The sequence below is a fragment of the Pararge aegeria genome, chromosome 21 (genome assembly GCF_905163445.1).
Source record: "Pararge aegeria chromosome 21, ilParAegt1.1, whole genome shotgun sequence".
Taxonomy (NCBI): Eukaryota; Metazoa; Arthropoda; class Insecta; order Lepidoptera; family Nymphalidae; genus Pararge; species Pararge aegeria.
In genome coordinates this window covers 5,682,006-5,697,748 of record NC_053200.1, presented here as the reverse complement: position 1 = coordinate 5,697,748, position 15,743 = coordinate 5,682,006, and the positions used below count along the sequence as shown (strand labels likewise).

The 15,743-nt window shown below is 35.2% G+C and overlaps 2 protein-coding genes across 4 annotated transcripts; one reads left to right on the top strand and one right to left on the bottom strand.

The window, feature by feature from the left end:
- Positions 1–513: 513 nt before the first annotated feature.
- On the bottom strand, positions 514–4,007 carry LOC120633392 (peroxisomal membrane protein 11B). Of its 3 annotated transcripts, none has more exons than XM_039903599.1 (4): positions 3,865–4,007; positions 3,291–3,416; positions 2,491–2,606; positions 514–2,090 (listed from the first exon to the last, which is right to left on the bottom strand). In XM_039903599.1, exons 2-4 carry the CDS (start codon positions 3,344–3,346, stop codon positions 1,546–1,548), a joined length of 717 nt encoding a protein of 238 aa, XP_039759533.1. In that variant the 5' UTR covers positions 3,347–3,416; positions 3,865–4,007; the 3' UTR covers positions 514–1,545. The 3 variants fall into 3 exon arrangements, with proteins under 3 accessions (XP_039759533.1, XP_039759531.1, XP_039759532.1); XM_039903597.1 differs by lacking the exon at positions 3,865–4,007 and adding an exon at positions 3,526–3,830; XM_039903598.1 differs by lacking the exon at positions 3,865–4,007 and adding an exon at positions 3,793–3,827.
- A 677-nt stretch (positions 4,008–4,684) lies between these two features.
- LOC120633040 (RNA-binding protein spenito) lies at positions 4,685–7,648 on the top strand. The gene is made up of 2 exons (XM_039903085.1): positions 4,685–4,798; positions 4,989–7,648. Exon 2 carries the CDS (start codon positions 5,015–5,017, stop codon positions 7,259–7,261), a length of 2,247 nt encoding a protein of 748 aa, XP_039759019.1. The 5' UTR covers positions 4,685–4,798; positions 4,989–5,014; the 3' UTR covers positions 7,262–7,648.
- Positions 7,649–15,743: the final 8,095 nt, after the last annotated feature.

Sequence of the window (15,743 nt, the reverse complement as noted above, 5' to 3'; positions counted from 1 at the left end):
ACTTCCATAGCAAAATTATGCCATTAACGGGTTGGTGATCGTAGTGGTACTTTCGCCCCGGTAACGCTGCTGCCCGTTACCAGTCAGTTGATATTCGACCATCTGGACAAGGACTACCGCCATTGGTCGGTCCTAAGAGCATCGTTGGTAAGTCGGCAGGAAGCACCTAGGGCAGGTGAGGTTGACGGTTGAGGACGCTGACTGGTACTCGGGGGAGACCCCTTACACCCCACTAAAAATAGACTGGTGTCAATTCTGATGTACGCAATTATCATATATATATTGACAGTTCCAAAAATTTGTTGCATCCTTCTTAACAAGGATCATTATGAAAGATAGTTTTGGAAACATGTACATATCTACACTTGTTTTATAAATAGAGATCTTTTTAATATATATTTATTCAATGTAAAATATTATAAAAAAATATTTTATCATAATAATTTTAATTAAGGAATAATCTTATTAACATTTTATAAAATAATATTATAATCAAATAACATTGAATCTTATTCACTTATCATAAAAAAAAAACATTAATTAGTAAATAATAGTATTGTACAGTTGTGAGTAAAACTTAAAGATGTCTTATTACAAAATTATATTAGTGACCTAACACACTGGGTATTTACACACATTTGTAATCCTTAAAAAATATTATTTATTTCACAAAACAAGAAAACTAACTTTTTAAGTGCAAGTACATGGGATCACAAATGTTATTTAATGGTTGACTCTCTGTTTACAGAAAGTGTTATTGCGTTGTTAGAACGTACTTTATCACTGGAGACTTAAAGATCATAATCGTGACAAAGTAGGGTCTTTCAGATTTTCGGAACGTACTTCAAATATTTTGAGAATATTCCTCATATATACATACATAGTTTTTAAACCACTGTTTCTCGTGAATAGAGAAACCCTCAGAATAACAAGTAGATTTTAACAAGCCACACTTCAGTTATTTATAATTTTTACATTTTTAAAGACTTATTAGTCACGTGACCCCAGTTGTTTTGGAGACATTTTTATTCATTTGAATATTCATACATTTTCATTAAATTACTGAAAATAGTGCCGAAATAAACTTATTGTTGGCTTCAAAAAAAATGGGAATATGGTTCATTTGAGACAATAATAAAAAAAGCATATATATTAAGTTGAGTTTACTTATCTCTATTAAGCCAATATATCCACTAATTTTTTTTGATAGAAATTACCTACATGAACCGCATACACTAAGATTTACTTAGTTCATGCAGTTGATTTATATAATTTATAGCAAATTTTGTTTGCAAGAGTTTTGCATGCTTATATGCATAGATAATTCAGGATCATTTTCATAATTCTTGATCAAAACTGCACATTATTATACAAATATAATACTTTAGAAAGTAAACAATAACAACCATCCATATACCATCACCTATAAAGATAAAGAAGCAATAAACACATATTACCATAATGATAATACCAACAGCCACATTTTACTATTACTTATATCCACACTAAGTTTTATATTATCAGACTTAATAATTTTGCATTAGGCTAGGCTGGGACTAACTTTGTAATAGGTTTAATTAGTGTCACTATGGCAGCAATGGAAGAAACAGCACCTAATGCACCAACTGCACTAGGACTTAATCTTGTAAATCCTAAAGCTGTGAGAGGAATGAAAAGGTCACAGGAATTTTTGAGTGTATCTATGAAGACATCCTTATGGCAATTAACAATTGCGCACGTATGCCTGATACTTGCGTGTAAATTGAAATTTTTAATTGAACCACCTAATAAATCGGATGGCTTAAGCAACACAGATCTATTTAACTCCAAGATGTGTATTATTTCGTAAAAATCTCTCGCTAAGTTGGCAATAATTGAAACCAACCAAAATCTATTTGCTGTTTTGTTCCAGTTATCAGAATCGGTTTTGAAAAATCCACTTTTTGTGAGCCAAACGATGTGATCAGCATACAAGTACAGTGCATGAGCCAACTTGCTCACTGTCAATGATACTCTTAAGATTGGGTCTTCTATGTTCATAGTGTTGAGGGCCATATAAACAATGTCTATGCATCTACCCATTCGAAGAACTGCAACAAGAAACAATTGATTTTACAACAACTAAACATGGCCTTCAATAAATAATGTACAAAACAGCTGTTCCAAACAAAATTCTTCTTGTTTGGTGGTATATAATAATTGAATACTCTATCCTCATTATACTCCACCACTGCTGATAAATTTTATTTAAAAACTTTTTTCTAGCGTGGTAAGGGACACCAATATAATTATTATAATTAATAATAACATGCAACTAGAGGAATGCAGCTAGTAGAGTAAATAATTCTTTTACAGTTTGACTTGAAACCCTATTCAAGTCAAACTGTAAAAGAATAAATGCATTTGCAGATAGTCCGTTTTTAAAATTCACATTAACATTTTAATAAAAGAACTGACTTGAATTAAACAAAAATTCCTATATAAACCAACCTTTTCGAAATGAGCTCAAAGCATTTTCTAAACTCTTGATTCTATCTATTGAGTATTTGTTTGCATTTCTTGATTGAAGTTGATGCCATATTAACCGACTGGTGTACTGACATAATCTAGAATGTAAACAGTACTTTTAAATCCAAGATTTCTGTTCATAAATATTAGGTTATCATTACCATCAGTGTTTACTTAAACTTTATTTGAAAATTAAACATTGCCTCTTGTGGGAGGACTCAGCAGCTTCTATCTATCACCTGACCAGCTAAGCTGTCTTAAGACAAATTATGAAACTTGCTTTGCAGAAACTATGTTATTTTGATCAACATTTCTGATATGTTCCACTAGGATGTTGAACAATCTCCTGGCTGTCCACTGTTTCCTCCCACATATAACAAGGCAAGATTGAACAGGCATTTTCTAGGCAAGCATGCTCCAACCTAGACCTTATCATTGCTTTCTAACAGGCATGGTTGTCACAAGCTGTGGCATAGTATTAATAAATAAATTAAATAAATGAATTTATACTATGACAATACACACATCATTAGCTAGCCCCAAAGTAAGTGTAGCTTGTGCTAAGATGACTGATAAATATATTTTTGTGAATAAAAACTTATAATATACATATAAACACCCATTACCAAAAAACAGAATAAAAAAAATCTGAGGCTAAAAACTATTGCAAACTTTCCCTTTCCTCATTTATTGCTTTCTTACTCAGCATATGGTATGATTGCAGGAAGTACTGACTTAAATAAAAAAATTGTACAATAGTTTCAATCTCATTAAAATCATACCTTGCAATTTTGTCTCTTCCATTTGATTGGTTATTAACTTTAATAATTACATCCATTTTTGCTGTATAACTTTTATTTTATAAATAGGTACAGTACTAAGCATTAGTTACTGTAAAAATTACAAACCTGGAAAATACAAGGAAAATAACTGTAAGAGGAAAATGATAATATTATAATTTGCAAGTATTAGGTCTCAAAGTCGAGAATATAATATGTGTGGTGATGCATGTTTTACCTCATCAAAAGTTAAATGTTTACTGTGTGTAAAGTATTTGGACAAATAACCAAACTCATGGGTATTTGTTCCAAAACAAATTGAACACACAAAAACCATAAAAATAAAAACAACAACTCTGTGAACTGGTTCTTTTAGATTGAATAAGTTAAGTTAAGTTTTGTTGGACTTTGGACTTTGAACTTTTGATAAATGTTTATCAGACATGCAAGTAACTGGAATGCAGCAAATGAAAATGAAATTATTCATCTCAAATAACATCTCAACCTAATTTTAATTTTAATTCAAACATTTGAAGTTCTAAATTCTTCTCAAAATTTTTAACTTTAAAGTTCTTACCACAGAAAATATGAAAAGTATTAAAACGGAAAATATCGATTTATCGATATTACATTATTTTGGTTTGATATATCGATATTTTATAGCGAAAATGCCAGGATACGGAAGGAATCCTAGTTTACTGTGTTAGTGTAGTAGTCTAATGTGTTATTTGAGTTAAGTAAGTATATTCCTTATCTTATTTTAAATATACTGACATAATCACTGCGTACTATGTAATATCTTATCTATTCTAACTAAGCTATGTAAGCTTTTGTGAGCCTACCTTTATATTATAATAATATTTTATAAAAAAAAAAACATTTTTTTTGGTTTTGTTTGTAGTTGTAACTGGCAGCCCTGAGCCCTTGAGAGAAGTATGGAGGGTAGAGGTAAGGAGAGTCATCTTATATGGGAGAAAAGTTGAAAAAGTGTCCAGTTGTATGCGCTAAATAACAGTTCAAAAATCCTCCACAATGGCGCTGGTGGATGCACAGGGTATGGTATGAATGTAGCAATCGTAGATGAATTGAAGTATGCCGAGTTAAAAAATTTAATGTCATTATCGACTAAAGTAGTTAATTATTGAGAATTTCAACAACTTACGTTGTACAAAATATTGTGGTAAATATAACCTTACTTCCTTGTTTATTTTTCAAGCCTACTCTAACAATATATATATTTGGCGCTTCTTTTAAGAGTTACCTTGATGCAAATGTGGCGCCATCCTAATTTAATACATTTTGACGACACTTTTTCATATACACAGATGATCCTCCTTACCTCTACCCTCCATAGAGAGAAGTAATAAAATTGATTATTCAGAACCATAGACTATAAAGAAATGTCATGTGCTATGGCAACTGACATTCTGGAATTTCTTTTTCGATCGAATTCAGCAGCCATTTTGGAGACCATACAAAAGTTTTCAAGCACTGCTAATTACTTTGTTACGGTAAAGATAATAGTTTTCTAAAATACTTTCTGTGGTGGAGGTGTTGTGATTTATGTAGGATAGTGGTTTTGGTTCTTAATAATTAAACCGCCGGAAGGCTAAACTAACTAATTGTGCAGTGCGCATATTTTATGGAACAAGACGACATTTTGAAGTGACGTGTAATTTGGTGTAATGTTGTGCATTTCAGATAGTGGTTCATCGTACTGAGCTTTCATGATTGGATTACCGCGTAGCGATAGAGATAGAGATCGTATAACGGTGAAAATTCGTAACATGAAGAGGAGCTCATCCAGGGACAGTATGCCGCGATCGAAAAGGACGCGTAGTAGTATTGGACGGTATGACGATAGTTCCGATGAACGCATTACACCGGATAGGGTGCGCCGGCGGGTGCGGTCGCCCAGCCCTCGCGGTCGATATGTATCGCCTCACCGCGAAGACTATGTGCGTTCCCGAGAGGTAAGAGAAGAGTCCGTGCGTCCTTATTATAAGGTGCTGTGTGTCAGTGCCCTCCACCCTAAGGCGTCCGACGAAATCATCAAAGATACCTTGTACCGCGAATATAAAAAGTTCGGCGATTTCAGCATCAAGATTTCTCACGAGTTGGACGAACGCGTAGCGTATGTATGTTTTCGTAGTGTTGAAGATGCGAGGGATGCAAAACACGCCAAACCCAGGATTATTTTATATGACAAAGTGGCCATTGTAGATCCCGTGTATGAACCGGTGAGATCGGAGTATAGGAGCAGGCCAAGGAGTTTAACCCCACCCGATTATGAGCGCCCGTACTCTTACGCATGGTCCCCGGTTCCCGAAAGACGCCGACCACCACCCGATGAGAGAGCTTATGGAATGCCCCCAGCAGTACCACCACACCATCGCGAATTTCGTCCTCCAATGCACGACTATCCAATGGCTGGACCCCATGGGCCTCCGATGCATCACCGCCCGCCCATGCATCATCCCCCACATCCTCACTACATGCCCCGGCCGTACATGCCGCGTCCGCATCATCCACCTTTTGAGAAAATGGAGAATAAAAAAGATAAATTCCCCAACTATTTGCATCATGTCCAGCCTGAAGATGATCCTTTGGCTACACGAACATTGTTTGCAGGGAATTTAGAAATAAATATATCCGATGAGGAATTACGCAGAATCTTTGGGCGGTATGGAATTGTTGAAGATATAGATATTAAAAGACCACCTCCAGGTACTGGAAATGCCTTTGCATTTGTCCGTTATCAAACTTTAGACATGGCACATCGTGCTAAAGTTGAGCTTTCCGGACAATATATTGGGAAATTCCAGTGTAAAATAGGATATGGGAAAGCTACCCCAACAACTCGTGTATGGGTAGGAGGACTAGGGCCCTGGACATCAGTTGCACAACTTGAAAGGGAGTTTGATAGGTTTGGTGCCATAAAAAAAATTGAATATGCTAAAGGTGAACCACATGCATATATTTTATATGATTCAATAGATGCAGCTCAAGCTGCAGTTAAAGAAATGCGAGGATTCCCCTTGGGAGGACCTGATAGACGTCTGCGCATTGATTTTGCTGATGTTGGACCTGGGGGTCCATTCAGGCCTAAAACATTTGCACCACCTGTAGGAGAAGAGGGACGATCCACAGAGGCATATGAAGGCTATGAAGGTACTTGGGAAGAAGGTTATGGATATAGTGGTGGATACAGAGGCAGGGGAGGGAACAGAGGTCGCGGTCGTGGAATGTACCGTGGCGTGTATCACGGCACTGGTGATTATCGTGATGAAGAGTGGAGGAGGCCACCAGAAGCAGAATACGAGGGACAAATTCGCCGATCGGGATCACGCGAACCAGGTGTCGATAGGTCTCGATCCCGATCTCCACGTCGCCGATCGCCTGACAGCGATTCCGATGGTTCCCCCCGCCGCGGCGGTGGAATGCTCGTTTCTGCTAGAACATTACCTGAAGTGGTTCGCAAAGCCACCACTATATGGAATGGTGCATTAATCTTGAAAAATTCACTGTTCCCAACTAAATTCCATCTTACAGATGGCGACTCTGAGATTATTGACAGTTTAATGAAAGATGAGGAAGGCAAAAATCAACTAAGAATCACTCAGAGACTTCGCTTGGATCAGCCTAAACTAGATGATGTACAAAAGCGCATAGCAACATCCAGTTCGCATGCTATCTTCTTAGGTGTGGCAGGATCTACTGCATCAATTACAAATGAGGATAGCAGTATTCAGACAAGACCTATGAGAAATTTAGTGTCCTATTTAAAGCAGAAGGAGGCTGCTGGAGTGATATCTCTACTGAACAAAGAGACTGAGGCCACTGGTGTACTGTATTCTTTCCCACCCTGTGAATTTTCGACTGAGCTACTGAAGAGGACTTGTCACAACCTCACTGAAGAGAGTCTTAAGGAGGATCATTTGGTCATAGTAGTAGTGCGAGGAGGGTCCGCCTAACTTTATACAAGTAGTAATATAGACCAGCTGTGTTAGCTTAAGATTTTCTAATAATTCTTTAATATTTTCAGAATGTTATAAAAACATTTTTTTTATTATATAGCTATTGTGACGTGTAGTGTTTTGTGAGGTGTATGTAAAACAAATTGTGAAGGTTCCAATACATTATCAATGTGCAAGTGCTGTGAATGTCACAGTTACAGTGTATAGCAATCATGTATTGCATTTTAGGAAGTTTTTATTTTATTAAAATTAGTTTTGCTAGAATACTTGCAAGATGTTTACAATGTGTACTATATCATAAAAGTTATAGTGTATACTTTTTAATCAGTGTAAAAGTTAGGTGACGTGTAGTGTGTGTGAACACAAATAGAATATTTTATTCCATGTTGTAGTTTTTTTACACCTTGTGAGATAGTGAGTCAGTGCAGTTAATGGTAGTGAAAGATTGTGATGAAAGAGGTGTTTCCAAAATATATAAACCTCATAATATGATCTAGACTGAATGGGGCAAAATATCTAAATGCTAAAGACAAAAGTGAAAACAAGTCCTAAATTCTTTTAGTGTTTGTGGTTGTGATTAGTGAAAAAATGGGGAAAAAGATATACAGTTTAGTGCTAAGTGTCTAAACTCTGATGAATTAAGACTGAGTAAGTAAACAAATCAGACAGAGTAAGTATATATTGTTTTGATGATCTCTAGCACAACTGTTATGTACCAGGTTAAATTCCTGGGTTGGTCAAATAAGCCCAAAGAGAGCCACACAGTTTAGTGTATACTTTTTAAACTATATAAGCTTGGTTGCCACTTTTATAATAGTCTATAGAAGTAGTTACCTGACTTTCTGATAAAAATATTATTCTTTAATTTTTAATATATCTACAGGGTTACCCTTTTTATCTGTATATAGCATTTTATTTAAAAACTTCTAGTATATAATCTAATATACTTTTTTTTTTTTAGTAAAGCTTCATCAAAGTTGGTTCAGCAATTTTTATAATTTAAGAGTACAAACACTTGAAATAGGTAGGAATTAATAATTTAAATTAGGTGCATTTCCAAGGCGAGAGCTGTTCACGGTCACCGCTGAAAAGTTTTTAGGTGGGTATAGCTAAGTATTTTTTGTTTTGTATTTAGTCACAATATATATTTATTTCTTCCATTAAATTTAATATAAAAAAATCTGATGAATATCAGATACGATTAATTGAAATTAAATAATTTAATCTAAATTAATTAGTTTAATCTGGTATTCATTAGATTTGAATATCAGATACGATTACATATATTGTATAAGTTTTTAATAAATGTTTGAATTGAAAAAGGATGTACTCTCTATAATTTGGTCATACATAGAACAGTTGCCATTGAAGTTTTAATAGTTAGTAGTTTACAGCACTCAAGACATTCGAGTTCATCCATTTTTTTAAACTTTCTTAATTACGAAATTTGAGGTTAATATAAATTGAGTTTATAGTGTCTATCGCAATCATCCACAGGGGCCTTCACTGTTGACATCGGTGACCGGTCATTCGTCATTTCGGGCACATTTAACAATAATCATTTGAGTTTCGCACTCTAAATTCATTCAATTTACACCGCCGCGGAATGGAATGGAAGCGACTTCTTGCAACGGAATTGTACATAGCCTAATGAACTTTCTGTCAATTGTGTAACATGCAATTGTAACATGGAGCCAAAAAAAGGTCAAAAAAAGTTTGCCTTCGGGGAATCCTCGCGCATTCCCGAGAATTCCCGAGCTACTGTAAAGTGTTGCGAACAAAGAGTCTGTTGGGTCTTCCTAAGAAAATGATGAGAATATAATTTTCTTATTTTTTTCTTGTCTAATCTTCTTGTCCAGTAATAGATCTAGACTGAACGACCCTCAAGATCAAAAGTAGCGCGAATTAGAAAGGAATTCGCGAGAATACTCGAGGATTCCTGCGAATTCGCGCGCCTTCTCGCGTCATGAGGCGAAATTGACGCTTCCATTCTGCGGCGATATAAATTGAGCCAGGGGTTCCCAACGTTATTAGGCCGGCGGCGCACGTACAAGTTAAGAAATTTCTCACAGCGCGGCGTACGCACCCTAGCCTTTTACATTTGATAACTCATCGACATTATATTGTACCTACGGTACGTAGACTGCGTGTACGCCATATTTATTTTCTACTTGTTAGTTTTTTACGACGGACCAGGGCCGCATTTGTGTGTCAATATTATTGGGTGCCGTGTTTTCACTATTTTGTTCATCTTTTATTATCAAGTAGACTTATCAGTTAAAATTATGATGTTTATAGCTTCGTAATACGTATGTTAATATAGATGTAAAAATATGTATAAAAATAAAATTGTAACTGGACGATTTTGAGCAATAAACATTTAAAAAAAATTTCAATCGTGGGATGCTGTATTATCGTACTTAAACAGAAAGAATAAATAAAATTAATTTTTGTCCATCTGAAACTGCATCGTGCAAAAACAACTGGACGGACTGCAATTTTTACAAAACAAATCCGTTTTTAATCATAAACGAGAATTAATTTATAATGCGTTAAAGACATTTATTATTGTTTTATATAGATTCACTTTACTTTTCCATGTAAACATATTAAAAATATGTATATAGCAAATAATTAAAGTATTCTAAGTAATATCAATGTAGAGTCTGGTCACAAGAATGACGATCGAGACGCGCTCGCGCGTCTACGGGCGCGGTCGGCCATTTTCGAATACTGTTCCGTGCATGTGGTTGCGATGATGCGATTCATAGTGATCATCGCGTCTTTGTACCGTAGGTACAACACATGTCGGTGAGATAGCTGCTTGTTTGTTAGGCAGATAGCCGGAAAAAATAAATCATGGTCATTGTTAAACTAATAAAACCAAACTAAATAATAATTTTGAACAAAGAATAAAAAATAAAAGTGTGACCCCAACAATGGGTGGCTGAACTTGGTGATCTCCAACACCATTTTTCAAAGTGTGGTCAGGCCGTGACAACGCTGCACAAAGACTATCAAAAAATATTTTTCTTGATTTTTTGAAGTAGGTACGGTGGCGTCGTGCAGTGCATCTCTGTATTTTCTAGGGCGCCCAGGTTGGGAAGCCCTGACTAGTTATTTTGTCCTGCGTGCGTCCAATCGGTCCAGTCACATGACTGCTCATGTAGTGTTGTGATTGATCGCACACATGATGTGCATGCATGTGCCTTGGCTTTTCCCCTTAATGGAAATTTCTATAGCATTTATTTCATTAAACTTATAGAAAGACAGTAGGTAGAAATATTTCCATTATCATGAAAGTATGCAATATTCCTCGATAATTGGCTTTTATCATTTTCTTTTTATTCCATTTAATTGTTGCTAGATGCCAAATTTCATTGAAACCTGTCATCCATTTTGAGCGTGGTTGATGGAAAACATGAAATCCGGATAAATACCATTAACTCTCATATAACGGACCTATATTAATGAGATAAAATAACTCAAGAAAATTATTTCTGCCTTTCAGTTTATTCAGCATCGACTGTCTTCAGAGGTCATCGTTGTTTTTTTTATAGTGAAGTGACGTGATGTGTTCATATATTATGTGCAAACGTGTACTAAAGTCTTAATAAACTAATTTACTTGAACTAACCAATTTTCTCTTTTTTATAATTCGCTTATTATTATTCAATAACTGTGAAATAACATGAATCGGATCATTCTGAACACTTTATATACTTAGTTAACGTTAGTTTAACTTATCAAAATCGGTGCAGTCTTGTAACTTCGATGAACTGATGAACTTTTCCTTCTGATATTACCTTATAGTCTAGTAATCCTGTTGTAATTAAGTAACATTTAAAAAGACAAGTATCTGATATAATAAAGATTAAAATTGGAAAATGAGCTTCCTGTACAAAGAGGACAAACATCTTATATACCTTTAGTAGCTACAAACGTACCTACGTATGTACCTTGCGTTTAAAAGGTATTTAAGTTCAAAGATTTTTTTAGTCCAATAAAATTAATATACATTACCTACTCAATAAAATGTTGGCAAATAGTTGAAGCATAACAGTGCAATAACAGTGTTTGTATTGTTTGTACCAACCTGAATCTTGACATTCCTTAAAAAAATGATCATTTCACAATTATCGTTTTCTGAAGAATAACGCAGTGTTTGTGGGATACAAAGAATATTAATTATTTAGAATTTCACAATTATTAATATGAATGAACTTGGATGAAAATATTAAAATGCTAAGTAAGGGTACAATTAAATGTGTTCAGTTTTTAGGGAACAAAAGTCTACATAATTTTATTTTTAGTTTCGAAGAAACCGTTGGCGGTATCACACCGGTACCACTGATCAATTATTACTGGTGAATAATAATTTATTGCACCTCATAAACAGTCAACTTAGAGTTGCTATATCCCTATACTATGAGATCACATCATCCACAGTCTTAATGTTCCACTCGTGGACATTGCTCCTATCATAGGACCCACCACGCTGTTCTTCTCTGGGTTGACGGGCTTTAAAGACATTCATCAAGTGCAAGTTATAATAACTGGGATTGTACTCACCAAACTGGCAAATTCCTAACATTTGTCTGGCTCGACCCGGGCATCGAACCTAGAACCGCGCTGGCTACTATTCGTGTAAATTGAATCCTCCCTAATCTAAAATAGATTTCATTAAATCTATGTTAGGTAGCAGTTACACATTTTTTACCTTATCCATACTCTAGGGGAAGAAGATAAATACGATGCTTTTTTAACGGCTCTGAAACGGCTTCGGCGACCATCTGCGGGTGTTTCACCCAGGGAAAGGCATAGAAACAGGGAGTATAAAAAAACAAGCGTTGTAAGTATCTGCTAAGTTGCCAGTAAGCAATTGCTAGACAAGCAAAACTAGCTATTCTAAAAAGTTAAGTTCTCATTTAAAACATTAAGGATTTTTTTTTATACAGGGGACGAAAGTTATTTCGGCTAACTCTATAACCAGTTCCATACTCCGTTAGATCTGAACCGACTTCAACAACATTTTTTTTAACTGGAGAGGTTTATTTATTTTACTTAGAATACTTTATTGCACAAACTTAGAAACAATACAAGAAACACAAGAAAAGAAAAAATAAAGTTAAATACAGTTGTGTGCAAAGGCGGCCTTATTGCAAAAGCAATCTCTTACAGACAACCCTTGGTGAAAGCGATAATAGAAAACATGAAAGAGGGACAGTGCTAACAATGAAACATACACAGGCGAGAAAAAAAAATACATATAAAAATTAATAAAATAAATAAATATACATAATAAAATAAACATATATATATAATAAACAAATTGATGTACCTCTATAGTAATACAATCTTAACAATAAGTAGTAAGTAGTGTAACAAATATATTGTTCTAATACTATCTACTCGTAAACACAATCTGCTAGGTAATAATTAAACAACCTGTTTTTGAAGATGGGTAGGGATTTGGAATTGCGAATTTCAGAAGGGAGGCTATTTCACAATTTGACAGACTTACAGGTAAATGAATTACTATAGTATCGTGTGTGACTAGCAGGGATATGTAAACGATTGTCAGAACACGATCGTAGATTTTGCTGCTCAATATTAGAGCCAAGAAAGGAAAACGCTCCTTTATAAGATGGCGCATGGGAGTTATATAGAAATGAAAGATTGTATAATATGCTGGGTTGGTTAACTGATGTGGAGTATATGAATATTTATCTTTAACGCTGCTGATATTGAAACTAAATACTCGCAGCAGAAGAGTAGAGACATGTTTACTTACTCAGCTCTTTTGATAGGATACTTTGCAGAAAATTTGGGAGTTTGATTTTCGAGCTTGTGTTTTTAAAAATGTCTCCACGCTGGCGTGAAATCGTGCAGTCTAACTGAAAGCAGCACTCTTTGGCTTGCCGATACAATAACCCCTGTTGGCTACAGCTTTTTATTTTTAGCAAGGGTCCCCCCTTAAAAAATTGGAAATTTCATTTTTCTTACTTGTTGCTAATCGTTCTACCAGGAGTGCAGATATGGGAAGAGATTGCGCTGTTAGAAGAACGCCTCATTCTTTAACTGATGTGGAGTATATGAATATTTATCTTTAACGCTGCTGATATTGAAACTAAATACTCGCAGCAGAAGAGTAGACATGTTTACTTACTCAGCTCTTTTGATAGGATACTTTGCAGAAAATTTGGGAGTTTGATTTTCGAGCTTGTGTTTTTAAAAATGTCTAGGACGAGATAAACCTTCGCAGTTTACTTTTAATTACATCTTGATATATAAAACCAATAGATTTTCCGAAATACACGAGATTAACTTGAATTGCAATGTTAATAATACTGGTGTAGTCTTGATTTCGGAATATCCGCGAAACTGTGTACGTAGCTAGAAGAACTGATGGACGATGGGTACAGTTCCAGGGTGCTGCAATAGCGAACTCTCAAATTACTAGAAAAAGCAGCGCAAGACCAGCATCAAGCTGGAAGAAAACATTAAACATGTTGTATGCATATATATCATAATTTATGTCAGCCCTTTACCCATGACATGACAACGGGCGCGTATGAAACAGGTGCGAATTTTTGCAAGTGTGGAAGAGTTACAGTAGGAAGATACTTGGGAGGGTTGAGTGGCCTGTACAATTTGGCCACCCACGTCAGCGTAGCGAATAAATTACAATTTCACGAGGTCTTTTAACAATTAACTGCGTGACAATGAGTTAAAGTGAATAAAGAGTTCGTGAATCATAATTTTAATTTAGCCGGCCATAGAAGGGTCAACGTCATATTTTCGTGAGCGATTCAGAGGTTATTTTGGGATACTAGAACGCTCTGCGATTTACGAAGTTGATGTCAATACAATGGCACAAGGTTCACAGCTCAGCTCAGGGTCGCTAATTAAATGGAATGGGTGTAATCGGAATCCAGGGCACCCATTTAAACCTTTGCGTCAGTGTGTTGTGATGAGCCTTTGGGGTCTCGTAGAGTACGTGATGTACCATATTTATAATCTTCCTGCCTCCTGTGGCACAGTGGGAGGCAAATCGAGGTCCATAGATTTCTACCCAAAAACCAATAATTTAAATTGATTTCATTTTTTTCACCTAAAATCTAGGGAACAATAGGGGCAATAACGGGAAGATATAAGGGGCGGTTTTTCGAGTCTCGAATAAAATTGGTTTTATTTATTACTCTTGTTTTCGATATTTATTTGAAATTTCCTAAACTGATTGTCAAGTCAAGTCGGGCATGCTACATTTATTGGTCTCCGAACTCAACCCCTAAAATAATATTAGTCCGACGAATGCTTACTTTTCAGAGATACCTAAATAATTCTTAATAATTTTATATAATTTCCAGCATTGGAGAGGGGTTTTAAATCCCAAACTGGAAAGTTACTGGGCAGAGCACATTGAAGTCGGCGGTTTTCTCGATTACAAAGATTTCGATTTCGACTAAGGAAAGCAGGTGGTCACTTACACCCTACCTTTGCCTAAAGAAATGCAGCGGAGATAATTTAGCGGGGAAATTGGAAAGAAAGCCCCGTTTTAAATGGACTTTCAAGTGTTTTGTTTCGTTACGAGTATATGAGACTTATTTTTAAGGAATATTTTGTGAAGGGAATAAAAATATAATAAGCAAAATAGTTTTAATGGCCTTCAGCGTTCGTCGATAATTTTAAATAGATTATAAATAATAAAAAAAATGGGAACATTCCATAAAACGAAACATAGGAAAATGGACTCAGTTCTGAATTTTATTAGGTATTTTAACAGTCCCAGATCATTCTAGTGATTGTATATGTTTTATATATCGGCTCGTAGAAGTTAGAGCCTTAAGTGTATGGTGAGCCGTTAGAGTATATTTGTATAAACTTGTAGTGGAATAAAAAAAATTAAAAAAAGTGTAGATTCCGTATAGTGATAATCGTTAGTCTAGTTATTAACATGATCGAGAATGGATTATAAAATCTTGGGTTCGATTAGGGAAACTGGTAATTAGGGACTAAGGTTAGAGTTTTTGTCTGTCAAGAAATTGTCTTACATTTCTACAAGTTTAAGTAGATATAAGGTATTATCGTTGTCATTTCGTGTCTCCATCCCCAATGAGTAGACCATAATAAAGTAAAGTTAGCCAAGCGAACGTAAAAATAATCGATTAGATTTAGAACTATTTTCTTAAGAAAAATATAGCTACGAGTGAGGATTACTAACATCATATAAACCCATTTCCGGCCCACTACAAGGCAAGGGTCTCCTCCCACAGTGAGAAGAGTTAGGGCCGTAGTCCACCACGCTGGAAGCTGGCGGATTGGTGGACAATATTACTATAATGGTAAAATATTTTGAAATGAGACAAACATCATTTTTAAATCAATAGTGAGCATCGCGCTTTTATTTTTTAATCTAGAAAATTAAGTAATATAAAAACTACATAATATACAAATAAAGCAAAACTTTACAACATAC

Coding starts and splice junctions, on each gene's coding strand:
- LOC120633392 (XM_039903599.1), bottom strand. CDS start 3,346: ATGGATGTAATTATTAAAGTTAATAACCAATCAAATGGAAGAGACAAA. Junction 2,607..3,290: donor GGAAGAGACAAAATTGCAAG/GTATGATTTTAA, acceptor TTTACATTCTAG/ATTATGTCAGTACACCAGTC. Junction 2,091..2,490: donor TTTGAGCTCATTTCGAAAAG/GTTGGTTTATAT, acceptor TTCTTGTTGCAG/TTCTTCGAATGGGTAGATGC.
- LOC120633040 (XM_039903085.1), top strand. CDS start 5,015: ATGATTGGATTACCGCGTAGCGATAGAGATAGAGATCGTATAACGGTG.